General features: G+C 48.5%; 1 protein-coding gene across 1 annotated transcript in view; it reads right to left on the bottom strand.

The window, feature by feature from the left end:
• LOC129713498 (SH2 domain-containing adapter protein D-like) overlaps positions 1 to 18,814 on the bottom strand; it is a 49,450-nt gene that overhangs the window by 13,769 nt on the left and 16,867 nt on the right. Inside the window, exon 2 of the mRNA XM_055662564.1 lies at positions 17,744 to 17,870. Coding sequence (XP_055518539.1) covers positions 17,744 to 17,870 — 127 coding nt within the window. The remainder of the gene's footprint in view (positions 1 to 17,743; positions 17,871 to 18,814) is intronic.

Raw genomic sequence — 18,814 nt, 5'->3', positions numbered from 1 at the left:
GATACTGAGTTGGATGATCAGCCATGATCATATTGAATGACGGTGCAGGCTCGAAGGGCCGAATTATCTGCACCTATTGTCTATGTTTCTATGCGGATGGTGGGTGTGCAGTGCAGCCCGAATGGCCTCTACTCCTGCACCTAATTTCGATGTTTCTATGTTTCTATGAAATGAGAGATATGGACGGTGACATGGAGAGATATGGAACAAATGAATGAAAGATATGCAAAAAAATAGCAATGATGAAGTTTGCAATTGGATTAACTCGGAATACAGCAAAAGTTCGTGCTCAAGAGAATTCTTCCTGCAAAGTCCGGGCCTGGATCTTCAAACTCTGGAAGCTTTCTTCTGTTTTGCATAATTTTAATCCACTTAAATAACACAATGTGTTGAAATGTTCGCTTCAGTGTGCTTCATAAATATTTAACAGCTCCAGCAATTTCCATTATTCTTGATGAAATTGCACGTCGATTTGCGACTTTTTTTCTTTCGCCTCCCGGATTTTGACAGGTCAATGACTGAAACGTTATTCCAAGCAGACAGACTCGCAATAAGCCCCCTAGATGTAATTAATAAAAGCTTTTCTTTTGAATATGTCAGGGGCATTCTGAGATGCAACGTACAGAATCGTGATGTTTAAGAAGGAACTGCAGATGCTGGAAAAAAATCGACGGTAGACAAAAATGCTGGAGGAACTCAGCGGGTGAGGAGGCAGCATCGATGGAGCGAAGGAATAGATACATAGAAACATAGACAATAGGTGCAGGAGTAGGCCATTCGGCCCTTCGAGCCTGCACCGCCATTCGATGTGCTCATGGCTGATCATCCAACTCAGTATCCTGTACCTGCCTTCTCTCCAAACATATAAATTAGGTGCAGGAGTAGGCCATTCGGCCCTTCAAGCCTGCACCGCCATTCAATATGATCATGGCTGATCATCCAATTCAGTATCCCGTACCTGCCTTCTCTCCATACCCCCTGATCCCCTTAGCCACAAGGGCCACATCTAACTCCCTCTTAAATATAGCCAATGAACTGTGGCCTCAACTACCTTCTGTGGCAGAGAGTTCCACTCTCTGTGTAAAAGTTGATTTTCTCATCTCGGTCCTAAAAGACTTCCCCCTTATCCTTAAACTGTGTGACCCCTTGTTCTGGACTTCCCCAACATCGGGAACAATCTTCCTGCATCTAGCCTGTCCAACCCCTTAAGAATTTTGTAAGTTTCTATAAGATCCCCCCTCAACCTTCTGAATTCTAGCGAGTACAAGCCGAGTCTATCCAGTCTTTCTTCTTATGAAAGTCCTGCCTATGAAATAGGCGACGTTTCGGGTCGAGACCCATCTTTTTTTTCTGCGATCGGTCAGGGAGGCGGGAGGTGGTTGTTGGGCGCTGCTCCTCGTGGTGATCGGGCAATGGCGTTGCGGGACTGAGCCTCGTGGTGATCGGGCCGTGGGCGCGGGCCAGCGTTGTGGCCCGGGGCCTGCGGGCGGTCGAATCGCGGCGTGTCGGTGGCAGGAGCGGTCTGGAGGCGGGCGATCGTTTGTTGAAGGAGCGGATCTGCCGTTGGACGGGGTCCGTTGCAGGTCTCGTCCCGAAACGTCACCTATTCCTTCGCTCCATAGATGCTGCCTCACCCGCTGAGTTTCTCCAGCATTTATGTCTACCTTAGAATAATGGCATCAATGTTAGTGCGTACTCCACATAAGGACGTTGAGTTGAGGGAATTGTTGGCCAGTTTGCATCACTCCAACGGTTTAGTTTAGTTTAGACATACTGTATGGATACAGGCCCTTCGGCCCTTCGAGTCCATGCCCACCAGCGACTTGTTCTATGCTATCCCACATTCTCATCCACACCCTACACATGAGGGCTGATTAACCGCACGTTTTTTGGGATGCGGGAGGAATCCGGAGCGCCCGGAAGGAAGCCCGCCCGGTCACAGGGGAGAACGTGCAAACTCCACGCAGACAGCACCCGCGGTCAGGATCGAACCAGGGACCCTGGCGCTGAGAGGCAGCTGCTCCACCCGCTGCACCACCCTGCCGCCCATTTCATCAGCTGAGCTTCACGTTCACTTCAGACGGTTTTTGAGCTGAATCATGTAAGAACGATCCTGACTACTTGTGCTGCCTGTACGGAGTTTGCACGTTCTGCGTGTGTTTCCCCCGGGTGCTCCAAATTCCTCCCATGCTCCAAAGACGTTCAGGTTTGTACTCGAATTGGCTTGGTATAGATGGAAGCTGTCGATAATGTGTGTGTACGATAGGGTTGATGTGCAGGGATCGCTGGTCTGTGTGTCTGTGCCTCTAAACTGAAATGAAACATCATTAACTGCAGCACGTTGGGAGTGGGAAGGTGATCTCAAAAGCTGCCTTGCTGCCCACCTCTTGATGCCCGCACACTGCCACTCGTGTACCACCCTGCTGCCCAACCCAAGTAGCCCTTCCTTATGCCATTTACATCTCATCTGCCACAGACTCTCAGCCCAATCTGGCATCCTACTGATCAATGTTGCACAGCACTGATCTGAGCATCGCAGTCACGGACCGAGAGAAGCGGAGACCCATCAGTTTTAAGTGCTAGGAGCAGAATTAGGCCATTCGGCCCATCAAGTGTTCTCCGCCATTCTATCATGGCTGATCTATCTTTCTCTCCATTCCCCATTCCCCTGCCTTCTCCCCCTAACCCCTGACACCCGTACTAATCTAGCAATCTACGCCTTTAACAGAAGGCAGTGGAGGCCAATTCACTGGATGTTTTCACGAGAGAGTCTTAGATTTAGCTCTTAGGGCTAACGGAATCAAGGGATATGGGGAGAAGGCAGGAACGGGGCACTGATTGGGGGTGATCAGCCATGATCACATTGAATGGTGGTGCTGGCTCGAAGGGCCGAATGGCCTACTCCTGCACCTATTGTCTATGTTTACCCATTGATGGCCTCTGTGGCAAAGAATTCCACAGATTCACCACCCTCTGACTAAAGACATTCCTTCTCATCTCCATCCTAAAGGTATATCCTTTAATTCCGAGGCTGTGGCCTCTGGTCCTAGACTCTCCCACTAGTGGAAACATCCTCTCCACATCCACTCTATCCTGGCCTTTCACTATTTGGTGATTTGGTGAATCACTGTACGGTGATCTTGCTTCTGTGGAAGCCACACCAGGAGTAATAAAGAGGGTTTGATGGATTGGTTGGGGAGGTGCTGAACGTTGTTTTATAGTTTGCTCATGGAGCTGGCAGGGGGCCAATTGTGCTGATGATGTACCTGGTTAAGTGGTGGCATGGGGCTGTCTGTGTTATTGCTGGGATATCTTCCAGCTGCTGCCTTTCTGAGCACAGAGCGTGAAGGGCATCGTAACTGTAGCACAGTACGCTGTTACTATACCACCGCATCGTAACCCCAGCACCATATCGTAACTGGACCACCACATCGCAACTGTATCACCGCATCCGAACTGGACCATGGCAGAGTGCAGCAAGGCTGTCTGTGTGTCTGTGGCTGTGTGTGTGTCTGTGGCTGTGTGTGTCTGTATATGTGTGGGTGTCTGTATATGTATATGTGTGTGTCTGTATGTGTGTGTGTGTGTCTGTATATGTATGTGTGTGTATATGTGTGTGTCTGTGGATGTGTGTGTGTCTGTGGATGTGTGTGTCTGTATATGTGTGTGTCTGTATATGTGTGTGTGTCTGTGGATGTGTGTGTGTCTGTATATGTGTGTGTGTCTGTATATGTGTGTGTGTCTGTGGATGTGTGTGTGTGTGTGATGTGTGTGTGTATGTGTGTGTGTGTGTGTATATGTGTGTGTGTGTGTATATGTGTGTGTGTGTATATATATATACGTGTGTGTCTGTATATGTGTGTGTGTCTGTATATGTGTGTGTGTCTGTATATGTGTGTGTGTATGTATATGTGTGTGTGTCTGTATATGTGTGTGTGTCTGTATATGTGTGTGTCTGTATATTATGTGTGTGTGTGTGTGTCTGTATATGTGTGTGTGTGTATATGTGTGTGTGTCTGTGGATGTGTGTGTGTCTGTATATGTGTGTGTGTCTGTATATGTGTGTGTCTGTATATGTGTGTGTGTCTGTATATGTGTGTGTGTCTGTGATGTGTGTGTCTGTATATGTGTGTGTGTCTGTATATGTGTGTGTGTCTGTATATGTGTGTGTGTCTGTATATGTGTGTGTGTGTGTATATGTGTGTGTGTGTGTCTGTATATGTGTGTGTGTCTGTATATGTGTGTGTGTATATGTGTGTGTGTCTGTATATGTGTGTGTGTCTGTATATGTGTGTGTGTCTGTGGATGTGTGTGTGTGTGTGTGTGTATATGTGTGTGTCTGAGAGTCTGCAGCAGTTTAAAGGGCCTGTCCCACTTTCACCACCGAATTCACAACCTTTTTTACTCGTGGACATTTTTCATCAGGCTGGAAAAACGCCCCGACCTACTTGATGCCACGAGTACCTACGACCAGCATCACGGCCTGCTACGACCTACCTACGACCTACCTACGACCTCGTGACGACCATGCTGGGAGTACGAGTCAAGGGCAAACTCGGCAGAGGTCGTGAAAGTGGGACTGGCCCTTAACTCCGCTATCCCTAAGAGACCTATCTAGCTCTTTCTTGAAAGCATGCAGAGAACCTGCCTCCACCGCCCTCTGAGGCAGAGAATTCCACACACTCCGTGTGAAATAAAATATCCTTGTCTCCATTCTAAATGGCTTACCCCTTATTCTTAAACTCTGGCCCCTGGTTCTGGACTCCCCCCAACATCGGGAACATGGTTCCTGCCTCTAGCGTGTCCAAACGTTTCAATAAGATCTCCTCTCATCCTTCTAAATTCCAGCGTGTACAAGCCCAGCCGCTCCAATCTCTCAGCATATGACAGTCCCGCCATCCCGGAAATTAACCTTGTAAACCTACGCTGCACTCCCTCAACAGAATGTCCTTCCTCAAATTAGGGGACATCTCGTTAATTTGGTGGTGGTCCAACATAGAGTCCAATGTGCAGCCTCAGTTAAAACCAGCCTCTGCAGTTCCTTCCTACAGCTGGAATAACCAGCAGTGGTTGTACACAGGGAAAGCAGTAATTTAAAATGCCGACTCCAACTTTGTGGAGGGGCCCTTTTGTCAATCAGCATTTTCCAACGTTGATTTTGGTTCCTGTTCTTTTTGCATCTCCGAGCTCATGGGACAATTACTGTCGCCCTGGCAACCGGCAAGCAGGCAGCGAAAGATGGAAAAAATATAAACACATAACAGCTTCATCAATTCCAATAAGTCAGAGCACATTCACTGCCCTATGAAGTCAACACAGATCTCTCTCCATCCAATGGCTCCTGCATTCAACCCAGTCAGAATAGCAAGACGACAGGAACTGCAGGTGCTGGTTTACTTAAAAAAGACACATAGTATTGGAGTATCCCAGCCGGAGACCCTAGTTCGATCCCAACCAGAATAGAATAGAATAGAATAGAATGCCTTCTATTGTCATTCAAACAACTTGCATTGCATTTCTACAGTCTTAACATTACAAAAAAAACAGGTGCTGTCTGTACGGAGTTTGCACGTTCTCCCCGCGGGTTTTCTCCGAGATCTTCGGTTTCCTCCCACACTTCAAAGACCCACAGGTTTGTAGGTTAAATTGGCTTGGTAAATGTAAAAAAAACCAAGTGGGTGTAGGATAGTGTTAGTGTGCGGGGATCGCTGGTCGGGGCGGACCCGGGGGGCCGAAGGGCCTGTTTCGGTGCTGTATCTCTGAACTAATACTGAAGGGGTCGGCCATTTAGGACTGAGAGAAGGAAAAACGTTTTCACCCAGTTGTGTGAATCTGTGGAATTCTCTGCCACAGAAGGCGGTGGAGGCCAAGTCGCTGGATGTTTTCAAGAGAGAGTTCGATGTAGCTCTAAGGGCTAAGATTGTTCCCGATGTTGGGGAAGTCCAGGACAAGGGGTCACAGCTTAAGGATAAGGGGGAAATCCTTTAAAACCGAGATGAGGAGAACTTTTTTCACACAGAGAGTGGTGAATCTCTGGAACTCTCTGCCACAGAGGGTAGTTGAGGCCACACAGTTCATTGGCTATATTTAAGAGGGAGTTAGATGTGGCCCTTGTGGCCAAGGGGATCAGAGGGTATGGAGAGAAGGCAGGTACGGGATACTGAGTTGGATGATCAGCCATGATCATATTGAATGGCGGTGCAGGCTCGAAGGGCCGAATGGCCCTACTCCTGCACCTATTGTCTATGTATTTATCTGCTTCTCCTTGCGTATGGCATGCACAGCCTAAAGTTGTTGGACAACTTGTTCTATTTGATCTTATTTGCCTGTGCACGGGTTGATTGCATTCGTCGAAACAGGGCGGACCACGTGAAGGTTGCAATCTCCCACCCCCAATGTATTTCTGACTCTATGTTTAATCTGGAGACAGTCGGAGCCCATGGGAGAGAAATGATGACCTTCCGAGAGAGATGCTTCCTTCAATAATTGAGAGGGTGACCCGTTGACCCGTGCCGCCGGCGAGCTCTGCGCGACGAGACACGGCCATTAATGGAGTACACAGTTTATGCACAGCGGTTAATCAGGCTTCAAATTAAAGACATGATATGCTGGTTGAAATAATGGGCTGCGCTAATTTGATCTGATCCCGTCACGCCTCTCAACTCAACCGCGTCACTCACGGCTTCCGCTGGCGAGCGTTGGGTTGTCTGAAGAACGTTCTCAACAACGCCTTTGCTGCTCTTAGAAACATAGAAATTAGGTGCAGGAGTAGGCCATTCGGCCCTTCGAGCCTGCACCGCCATTCAATATGATCATGGCTGATCATCCAACTCAGTATCATGTACCTGCCTTCTCTCCATACCCCCTGATCCCCTTTAGCCACATCTAACTCCCTCTTAAATATAGCCAATGAACTGTGGCCTCAACTACCTTCTGTGGCAGAGAATTCCACAGATTCACCACTCTCTGTGTGAAAAATGTTTTTCTCATCTTGGTCCTAAAAGAGTTCCCTCTTATCCTTAAACTGTGACCCCTAGTTCTGGACGTGACCCCTAGCTCTTTGTTTAATATAGTTTAGAGATACAGCGTGGAAACAGGCCCTTCGGCCCAACGGGTCCGTGCCGGCCAGTGATACACACACACACACACACAGACACACACAGATATATACACACACACACAGATATACACACACACACACACAGATATATACACACACACACACAGATATATATATACACATACACACACACACACACACACATACACACACACACACACATATATACACACACACACACAGATATATACACACACACACACAGATATATATACACACACACACACACACACATATATACACACACACACACACAGATATATACACACACACACACAGATATATACACACACACACACACACACACACATACACACACACACACACACACACAGATATATACACACACACACAGATATACACACACACACAGATATATACACACACACAGATATATACACACACACACACAGATATATATATACACACACACACACACACACACAGATATATATACACACACACACACACAGATATATACACACACACACACAGAGATATACAGCACATACACACACACACATTGATTAGAGCAGGAGCAAGGCACTGCCCCTCAGATGCAGTGATGCTTCAGCAGCTGGGAAACAAAGCCTGGGTCTGGATCTGACCACTGTGCCGTCTCTGTTAGTGGACCCAGACACAGACCCGTTTCGAGACACGAGACCCTTCTTCAGGCTGATGTCAGGGGAGAGGGAGATACATAGATAAGCGAATGTAATGGCCCTGTCCCATGGTAAGAGTTCTTCCCAAGAGCTCTCTCTCGAGTTAAGAAAAAAATCAAACTGGCGGTAAGCACGGAGAATGAAGGTAGCGGGTACGTGGGAGACCCTTCTCACTTGCCCTCTATTGCAAGAGGCATCATCGTGTGACAAGGATACGGAGCGGTCCAGTGGGGAGAAGTGCTGGGAAGCAAAGATCAGACAACAGCTGATTATTAAACATTCTCATTCATTTGCATTTCCCTTCAAGAACGAAATGTTTTTTTTCCCATCCACGCATGGCTTGTTGTATATGTTGAGAGTGGCAGGTTTTGACAAGGTATGTCCATATTTAAATTAGAAGCACAGCTTGCATCTGATGGAGGAAGTGGGCTGAATAATCAGCTCAATCAATGCAATTGAATTCTGCTAAGCAGCCAATTAAAATGTTAACGATAAATATACGTCCCGGGTTTCTGTGTGGGGGAAAGGAAACGGAGCGAGGCGCGGAGACACGTGTACACGACAGAGACACATGTACACGAGGGAGAGACGTGTACACAAGAGAGGCACATGTACGCGAGAGAGAATGGCGGTGCTGGCCCAAAGGGCCGAACGGCCTACTCCTGCACCTATTGTACACGACAGAGACACGTGTACATGAGAGACACGTGTACATGAGAGACACGTGTACACGAGAGAGACACGTGTACACGACACAGACGTGTACACGGCCCGCAGGCGCAGTGAGAGCATACACAATGTCTTGACGGCGTACGCCTAGCGCGTTGCGTCGCGCGATGACATCACCACCCAGCGTGCCGCTGCGTGATGTCATCACCATCCGACCCCGTGCGACGTCCAAATCCAGTCGGCCCGCCTCCTGCCCAGCTGATTGGTGAGTATGATGTCGGGATCAGCCCCGCGCAACTCCAGGCGCCTCCGCGGTTCGAAGTGGGACCGGCCCCGCGCAGCCGTACGCCGCAAGCCACCACGTTTGGTCGCGCTAGACGCACGCTGGTGGGACAGGCCCTTAATCCTTTCCTCCCATGCACCTGTCCAAGTGTCTTTTGCAAGATTTTGCGGGAGAATAAATAAAAATGGGATTAATGCGGGATTGGTGAAAATGGCCGGTTTGTGGGGTGAAGATTCAGTTTCGTCGTCTATATATCTCACGGCATACGATACCATACGATACGATAATACTTTATTGTCAGAGCGACTCTGAAATTTGTTTCACATCACAGTAGCTCCATTTGCAGAATCACACTAAAAAGACAAGTGGGGCTTAACTAGACACGTATCAAGATATCAAGACTGGATCCCAAAATAGCCACATTCGACAAGACAGTACATTAACAGAAAGACCACATTTATGGCCTGCCAGCGTACGTTTGATCTGGTTTAAGCGGCATGTTTAGTTCAAGGATTGACACACTGGCGCAGCGGTAGAGTCGCTGCCTCACTGCGCAAGAGTCCCGGGTTCGATTGCTACGAGTGCTGTCTGTACGGAGTTTGCCTGTTCTCCCTGTGACCTGCGTGGGTTTAGTCCGGGAGCTCCGGTTTTCCTCCCACACTCCAAAGACGTTCAGGTTTGTATTTTTAATTGGCTTCAGTAAAAAATTGTAAATTTGAAACATAGAAATTAGGTGCAGGAGTAGGCCATTCGGCCCTTCGAGCCTGCACCGCCATTCAATATAATCATGGCTGATCATCCAACTCAGTATCCCATCCCTGACTTCTCTCCATACCCCCGATCTCTTTAGCTACAAGGGCCACATCTAACCTCCTCTTAAATATAGCCAATGAACTGTGTGGCCTCAACTACCTTCTGTGGCAGAGAATTGCACAGATTCACCACTCTCTGTGTAAAAAATGTTTTTCTCATCTCGGTCCTAAAAGACTTCCCCCTTATCTTTAAACTGTGTGACCCCTAGTTCTGGACTTCCCCAACATTGGGAATAATCTTCCTGCATCTAGCCTGTCCAACCCCTTAAGAATTTTGTAAGTTTCTATAAGATCCCCCCTCAATCTTCTAAATTCTAGCGAGTACAAGCCGAGTCTATCCAGTCGCTGGCACGTGTGTGCAAGATCGCTGATCGTCGTATCGAAGGGCCTGTTTCCGTGCAGTATCTCTTAAACTAAACGACACTAAAATCTCTGGTAGACAAAAGTGCTGGAGAAACTCAGCGGGTGCAGCAGCATCTATGGAGCGAAGGAAATAGGCAACGTTTGCCTATTTCCTTTGCTCCATGCAAAGAGTTGAACAATCTCCACTGTAGGAAATAGGCAACGTTTCGGGCCGAAACCCTTCCGGGTTTCAGCCCGAAACGTTGCCTATTTCCTCCGCTCCATAGATGCTGCTGCACCCGCTGAGCATCTATGGACTTCCCCAACATCGGGAACAATCTTCCTGCATCTAGCCTGTCCAACCCCTTAAGAATTTTCCAGCATCTGCAGTTCATTCTTGAACTAAAATCTCTCTCTGCCGAACGACCAGATCTCATAGAAACACAGAAACATAGAAATTAGGTGCAGGAGTAGGCCACTCGGCCCTTCGAGCCTGCACCGCCATTCAATATGATCATGGCTGATCATCCAACTCAGTATCCCGTACCTGCCTTCTCTCCATACCCCCTGATCCCCTTAGCCACAAGGGCCACATCTAACTCCCTCTTAAATATAGCCAATGAACTGGCCTCAACTACCCTCTGTGGCAGAGAGTTCCAGAGATTCACCACTCTCTGCGTGAAAAAAAGTTCTTCTCATCTCGGTTTTAAAGGATTTCCCCCTTATCCTTAAGCTGTGACCCCTTGTCCTGGACTTCCCTAACATCGGGAACAATCTTCCTGCATCTAGCCTGTCCAACCCCTTAAGAATTTTGTACATTTCTATAAGATCCCCTCTCAATCTTCTAAATTCTAGAGAGTATAAACCAAGTCTATCCAGTCTTTCCTCATAAGACAGTCCTGACATCCCAGGAATCAGTCTGGTGAACCGTCTCTGCACTCCCTCTATGGCAATAATGTCCTTCCTCAGATTTGGAGACCAAAACTGTACGCAATACTCCAGGTGTGGTCTCACCAAGACCCTGTACAACTGCAGTAGAACCTCCCTGCTCCTATACTCAAATCCTTTTGCAATGAAAGCTAACATACCATTCGCTTTCTTTACTGCATCGGAGTCTGTATAAAAGCCTGGAGTCGGAACAAAGTGCTGTAATCAATATCCGATGACAGAATATACGTTGCGGGCACCGGAGCAGCTCAAAGACAGAGCCCGGCTCTGCAACACCCTTCAAGGTCCAGTGGCTCAGTGTATTCTGTCCCTGCCCAGTCCCAGGGGAGAGAGACGGAGGGAGGGAGGAGTACATGACAGCATCAGACAGCGCAGGAGCGAGGGGTTACTGGAGCGTGCGACAGATATTGATTTGCCCGCTGTCGAGTGGGAATGAAATGTTAGTGTCTTTCACAGCTGGGGCGCCCTGCTCTCTGGCTCCATCCACCACAGACCATCCATCACAGGAGATGCCCGCAGAGACAGTATCTCCCTCTGACAATTCCTGCTTCCCCCGCTCATCGACAAGGAGCCCCATTCAAATCTCCGGGCTAAGTGGGAGTTCAGGGAGGTCAGGAAAAACCCTAATGTTGTTGTTGTTGTTGATGATCATCTTCATCATCATCTTCATCAACATCATCATCAACATCATCATCAACATCATCATCAACATCATCATCAACATTGAGAACATCAACGGACACGGTGCCTTACAATGCTACGTGCGGCAGTGATCGCAACTTCTACTGAAAGTAGATAAAAATGCTGCAGAAACTCAGCGGGTGAGGCAGCATCTATGGAGCGAAGGAATAGGCGACGTTTCGGGTCTACTCCTGCACCTATTGTCTATTGTCACACACACACACAAACATACACAGACAGACAGGCAGACAGACAGACACACACACAGACACACACAAACATACACACACACACACAAACATACACACACAAACATACACAGACACACACAAACATACACACACAAACATACACAGACACACACAAACATACACACACAAACATACACAGACACACACTCACACACACACATTAACACACACACACTCACACTCACACACACACACATTAACACACACTCACACACACACACTCACACAAACACACACACATGTATACAAACACACACACACACTTCAGGTTTGTAAGCAAGCATCTGCAGAATGGATGGGCAATGTATCGAGTCATTAATGATACTCAGCAAGTTGATTGCACCTGCCCTTTATGATATAATGCTTGTATCATCTCGTGGGGATCACACTGGTGTTAATCACCAACCTTCCTGGTGCTGAGAGAGGTGGCGGCAAGTTAATGTAATGTAATCAGAAAAGAGCCACATTTACATTTAGTTTTAGCATAGGTAATGAGGCTGGGCTCAGAAGATTACTGACTTGGCTTTGATCAAAGTGCTACCCTGCTGCTGAGCTCAGTCCAGGCACTGACTCACTCCGGGGAGGTGAAAGTGTGGCTGCTTCTGATTGCTTTACACGCGGTCCAACAAAGGGAGCGTGTCGGCCTGTGTTAGAGGAGCGCTGGGCGGGCAGGCAGGCTTGCTCTGCCAGCGACACAACATGGACAACGCACAGGGGGCTTGTGAGAGCAGCGACTGTCAAGAAAACAAGCACAAAGTCAACAGAATAACAACAAAAGCCTCTTAGTGTTTGTCTGACATCACTAAGGGCTCAACGGTGAATAGAATATTCAAACCACAGTGTGTACTTTCGAGATACAATGTCTGGGACAAAGAACCATCATTTATTTATTTGCCCCTCTATTCCACAATTTGAGGTTTGTAATTAAACAAAAATCACATGTGGTTAAAGTGCACATTGTCAGATTTTATTAAAGACAATTTTTACACATTTTGGTTACACCATGTAGAAATGACAGCTGTATTTATACATAGACTCCCCCCTATTTCAGGGCACCATAATGTTAGAGACACATGTTTTTTGTAATTGTGTTTTTTGGTGTGTTTAATTGCCTACTTAATGCAGGTATAAGTGAGCTCGCAGCACCAAGCCTTTCCATCACCTTTGGAAACTTTTGTTGCTGTTTATCAACATGAGGACCAAAGTTGTGCCAATGAAAGTCAAAGAAGCCATTATGGGACTGAGAGACAGGAATAAAACTGTTGGAGACATCGGCCAAACTGGCCGCTGTGAGGCAGCAACTCTACCGCTATGGCACCGTGCCGCCCCTGTGTAAATCGCCGCTAGTGCGTAGAGAGACAATAGACAATAGGTGCAGGAGTAGAGGCCATTCGGCTCTTCGAGCCAGCACCGCCATTCAATGTGATCATGGCTGATCATCCCCAATCAGTACCCCGTTCCTGCCTTCTCCCCATATCCCCTGACTCCTCTATCTTTAAGAGCCCTATCTAGCTCTCTCTTGAAAGCATCCAGAGAACCTGCCTCCACTGCCCTCTGAGGCAGAGAATTCCACAGACTCACCACTCTCTGTGAGAAAAAGTGTTTCATCGTCTCCGTTCTAAATGGCTTACTCCTTATAAAATGGCGGATGTGCTGGAGTGGGCGCCGTCTGTGTATGGCAGCCTGCCCGCAGTCCGTCTCTACAGCTTTTTTTAATTTTATTTTATTTTAAGTCCTGTTAAAAAATGTTAGTGGAGGTCTTCTATGTGGGAGGTGGGGGTGGGGGTGGTGAAGGGGGAAACTTTATTTCTTAGTCAGCTACCTGGTCAGAGAGGCAGCATCCCTCCGAGCTGCTTCTTTGCCCCGTCCTCGCGGCCTACCATCGAGAATGGAACGGCGTTTCCCGTCGGGACCGGCCGGGACTACAGCTTCGACGGCGGTGGCGCAGCGCTGGGATACCAACACGGAGCGGGCGATGCCATTCCGGGTCGCCGTGCGGTAAGCTCCGGAGCGCTGTGGCCGTCGACTCCCAACATCGCGGAGCTGGGGCCGCGGGCGGCGCTGGATTTGGAGCGCCGCAGAGCCAGGGTTTGAGTTCGAGTTCGCCGGGGTCGGAGCTCCACCCGGCGCAGCCTGAGGGCTACGAGTGCCCCGGTCGGTCTCCGGGGAGGAGGCAGCCGCTCCAGACCTTTCCCAGCCGCTGAGGAATGTTTCACCCGACACCGGAGTTCCATCTTCACGGCAAGAGGGCCCTGAAATTCATCAGACTGGCTGCACGGCCACAAATGGGCCCCGACCTCGGGTGTTTCACAGAGGAAGAGGATTTAACTTTCGGAACAGCGGAACAGCGGAAAGTTTTGATTCTGCTGTGGGGGGACGCTTGTGTTGAACTCTATAACGTGTTGTGTCCATTTTATTCTTTTTTTTTTAACCTTGTTCTATGGTTTGGAATGGAACTTATTATTTAATTTATGTAAAGCACTTTGGTGTCAATGCGAGTTGACTTAAAACATGCTATATAAATATTACTTACTTACTTACTTATTCTTAAACTGTGTGTGGGCCCTGGTTCCGGACTCCCCCAACATCGGGAACATGTTTCCTGCCTCTAGCGTGTCCAAGCCCTTAGCAATCTTATATGTTTCAATGAGATCCCCTCTCATCCTTCTAAACTCCAGAGTGTACAAGCCCAGCTGCTCCACTCTCTCAGCATATGACAGTCCCACCATCCCGGGAATTAACCTTGTAAACCTACGCTGCACTCCCTCAATAGCAAGAATGCCCTTCCTCAAATGTTCTGATATATCGATAGGAAAGGGGGCTTGCATTGTGACAGCACTTTGTCCCTATGTGGATGACTTCGTTAGCATTGCTGCGAGTGTTGTCTTAGCCCTGGTCTATATTTGGAATCTCATCCACAAACTAATCAATAGCACGCTTGAGATTAAAAATAGAAAAAAAAAACACTGGAAAGGCTCAGCAATAACTGCTGAGAGGGAAACAGAGGTAAGGTCAAGGACTCTCCCTTTATAGAGGTTACAGCCTGAACATCAATGCTGTTTCCCTCTCCACAGATGCTGCCTGACCGGCTAGGCATCTTCTGTTTAATTTCAGGTTTCCAGCAACTAGCCAATAGAGTGATTTGCCATAGAGGGAGTGCAGAGAAGGTTCATCAGACTGATTCCTGGGATGTCAGGACTGTCTTATGAAGAAAGACTGGATAGACTTGGTTTATACTCTCTAGAAATTAGGAGATTGAGGGGGGATCTTGTAGAAACTTACAAAATTCTTAAGGGGTTGGACAGGCTAGATGCAGGAAGATTGTTCCCGATGTTGGGGAAGTCCAGGACAAGGGGTCACAGCTTAAGGATAAGGGGGAAATCCTTTAAAACCGAGATGAGGAGAACTTTTTTCACACAGAGAGTGGTGAATCTCTGGAACTCTCTGCCACAGAGGGTAGTTGAGGCCAGTTCATTGGTTATATTTAAGAGGGAGTTAGATGTGGCCCTTGTGGCCAAGGGGATCAGAGGGTATGGAGAGAAGGCAGGTACGGGATACTGAGTTGGATGATCAGCCATGATCATATTAAATGGCGGTGCAGGCTCGAAGGGCCGAATGGCCTACTCCTGCACCTAATTTCTATGTTTCTATGTGATACAGCGTGGAAACAGGCCATTCGGCCCATCTTACCCACAGCCAACTAATATGTCCCAACTACACCAGTCCCAGCTGCCCCAAACCCGTCCTATCCATGTACCTGTCCAAACGTTCCGATATTACCTGCCTCAACTACCTCCTCTGGCAACTGGTTCCATACATCCACCACCCTCCGTATGAAATAGCTGCCTCTCAGGTCCCTATTGAATCCCCCCCCCCCCCCCCCCCTTAAACCATGGTTCTTGATTCCCCTACTCTGCGCCTACTTGTTCTATTCCTCTCATGATTTTGTACACCTCTATAAGATCAAGTCAAGTCAAGTTTATTTGTCACATACACATACGAGTGAAATGAAAAGTGGCGATGCTCGCGGAAAGACAAACAAACAACCAACCAAACAAACTACGAACAGAATCACATATTCTTTTCCATATTAAATATTGTGGGCTGAAGGAAAAAGGGGAAAAAAACACCAATTTTTAAAAAAGCAGTAGAGTGGCACAGTAAAGTAATGCCCCCGTCCCACTTAGGAAACCTGAACGGAAACCTCTGGAGACTTTGTGCCCCACTCAAGGTTTCCTTGTGGTTCCTGGAGGTTCCCGGAGGTTTTTGTCAGTCTCCCTACCTGCTTCCACTACCTGCAACCACCTGCAACCTCCGGGAACTGCACGGAAACCTTGGGTGGGGCGCAAAGTCTCCAGAGGTTTCCCTTCAGGTTTCCTAAGTGGGACAGGGGCATTAGTCCCTGGTGAGATAGGAGTTTACAGTCCTAATGGCATTTGAGAAGAAACTCCTTCTCATCCTCTCCGTCCTCACAGCATGGCAACGGAGGCGTTTGCCTGAATGTAGCAGCTGGAACAGTTGAGAGATCACCTCTTATCCTCCTGCGCTCCAAGGAATAGAGTCCCAGCCTGCTCCACCAACTTCTCCCTCGAGCTGACGCCCTTGAGTCCCGGCAACATCCTCATACATTTTCTCCGCACTCCTTCCAGCTTGACAATGTCTTTCCTATAACATGGTGCCCAGAACTGAACGCAACACTCCATATCTGCATGTGTCAGAAGGAACTGTAGATGCTGGTTTAAATCGAAGGTAGACACAAAATGCTGGAGTAACTCAGCGGGACAGGCAGCATCTCTGGAGAGAAGGAATGGGTGACGTTCCGGGTCGAAGTCTCGACCCGAAACGTCGCCCATTCCTTCTCTCCAGAGTGATCAGTCGCCTGAACCTTCGCATCGGTTGAACGGATCAGCAGCTTGAAGTTCCTCGCTGTGCACATCACCTCTTGGGACACTGCACACACGGTCACAGTAACCAAGAAAGCTCGCCAGCGGCTCTTTGTCCTGAGAAGACCGAGGGATTTTGGCATGAACGCCAGCCAGCATCCTCACAAACCTCTACAGACGCACCATCGTGAGCCTGCCGACGGGGTGCATCACAGTCTGGTACGGGGAACTGATCCGCCATTCCACTGCCCGCAAATCGCTACAGAGAGTGGTGGAGGCGGCACACAGCACATCACGGCCATTCAGGACATTTTCCACCAGCGGGCGGTGCCTGCGGAAGGCACACAGCATCATCGAGGACCACAGCCACCCAGCACACAGACTGTTCCCCTTGTCACCATCAGGCAGGTGATACAGGAGCAAGGCTGTACGTACCACCAGACTTAAGACCAGTTTTTACCATCAGGATTCTGAACTCATAAACACACCATATATGTTGATTCTTTTATTTATTATTGTCTTTTACTACCAATGACACTTTTATCTTATCTTATTTTATCTTATTTTTATCCTTGTAATATCATTGCTGAGGTGACGAGTTGTCTTGTCGAACACATTACATTGTACCGTTGACCCAACATATAACTGAACTGAACTGATAAAGTTTTATCGATGTTGTATCGTATTAAGGGCCGGTCCCACGAGCGTGCGACTCCATGCGGCAAGTGCGACCTAACGTGGTCACTTGAGCCGTACGGCCTCGCTGGGCTGTATGGAGTTGTGCGGAGCTGGTCCCGACATCGCGCGGGGCTCCGAAAAACTGACCGTGTTCAAAAATTCCGCGCGGCAACGGGCTTCCGGCCCGCAGCCGCCTCGATGCCGTACGCAGCGTCCTAACGGCGTACTCCTAGCGCGCGAAATTTCCCGCGGACTTCGCTTGAACTTTACGTCAACTCGTACGGGGATCACTCGACCTCCGCGTGGCCCCCGCTTCCGGTTTAGTCGCGCTCGCCGCTTGCAGTCGCATGCTGGTGGGACAGGCCCTTAATTGACGTGACAAGAACAAACCAACGCCAACTTTCACCATCTCACCTGCCATCATTCTTTGGGCCTCGTACGGTTCCATATAACCATCGTTCACCACCACTCTGTCCTGGCCAGTCGAGTTCATGCCAGTCTGAGCATCAAATGGATCTGCATAGTCTTCAAGAATAATGACCTGTCAGCGGGAACAAATTAAAGCACAGAGGAGATACATTAGACACTCAGCACTGGGCGTATCGGTAATTGTTTCTGTAATGCGCTAGGAATCTGTATTCCACACCCTCTGGGCAGCAGTAAAACAGACTCCATTAAACCAGCCGCATTAAAGTGACACAGTACAGCATGTAAATAACAGTGAGGTGAAGTCTTGATGCGTGGAGCGATGGAAATAGCAGCTGATCGTTAATCTCCCGTGCAACGAGATGGGGAAGGAAGGAAGGGCGGCAGATTGATCGTAGCTGAGAATACCTTCCTGGTTCCTCTCATGTTGGCTCGTTACAGCAACGGCCCCGATACAAAACCCTGCACTCGTCCCACCCCAAACCCAGGCACTGGCACTCCAACTGATCCACATGCTTATTGAATTCTCCCAATTTTGTTAGTCCTTACTGTCTCCGCCCCTTCCTCAGCCCTGCTGTCTCCTCCCATCCCCCAGCCTTTGAGCTCCTCCTCCTTTTCCTTTCTTCTCCCCGCCCCCCCCCCCCGATCAGTTTGAAGAAGGGTCTCGGCCCGAAACGTTGCCTATTTCCTTCGCTCCATAGATGCTGCCGCACCCGCTGAGTTTCTCCAGCACTTTTGTCTACCTTCGATTTTCCAGCATCTGCAGTTCCTTCTTAAACACCTGCTCACTTACTTCAGTTTAGTTTAGAGGTACAGCGCGGAAACAGACCCTTCGGCCCAGTGAGTCCGTGCCGACCAGCGATCCCCGCACATTGACACCAGCCAACACACACTAGTCACAGTTTACATTTACACCAAGCCAATTGCAGGCTCGAAGGGCCGAATGGCCTACTCCTGCACCTAATTTCTATGTTTCAATTGACCTACAAACCTGTACATCTTTGGAGTGTGGAAGATCTCGGAGAAAACCCACGCAGGTCACGGGGAGAACGTGCAAAC

The sequence above is a fragment of the Leucoraja erinacea genome, chromosome 36 (genome assembly GCF_028641065.1).
Source record: "Leucoraja erinacea ecotype New England chromosome 36, Leri_hhj_1, whole genome shotgun sequence".
Taxonomy (NCBI): Eukaryota; Metazoa; Chordata; class Chondrichthyes; order Rajiformes; family Rajidae; genus Leucoraja; species Leucoraja erinaceus.
The sequence above is the reverse complement of the archived record's forward strand: the minus strand, read 5'-3'. Positions and strand labels throughout refer to the sequence as shown.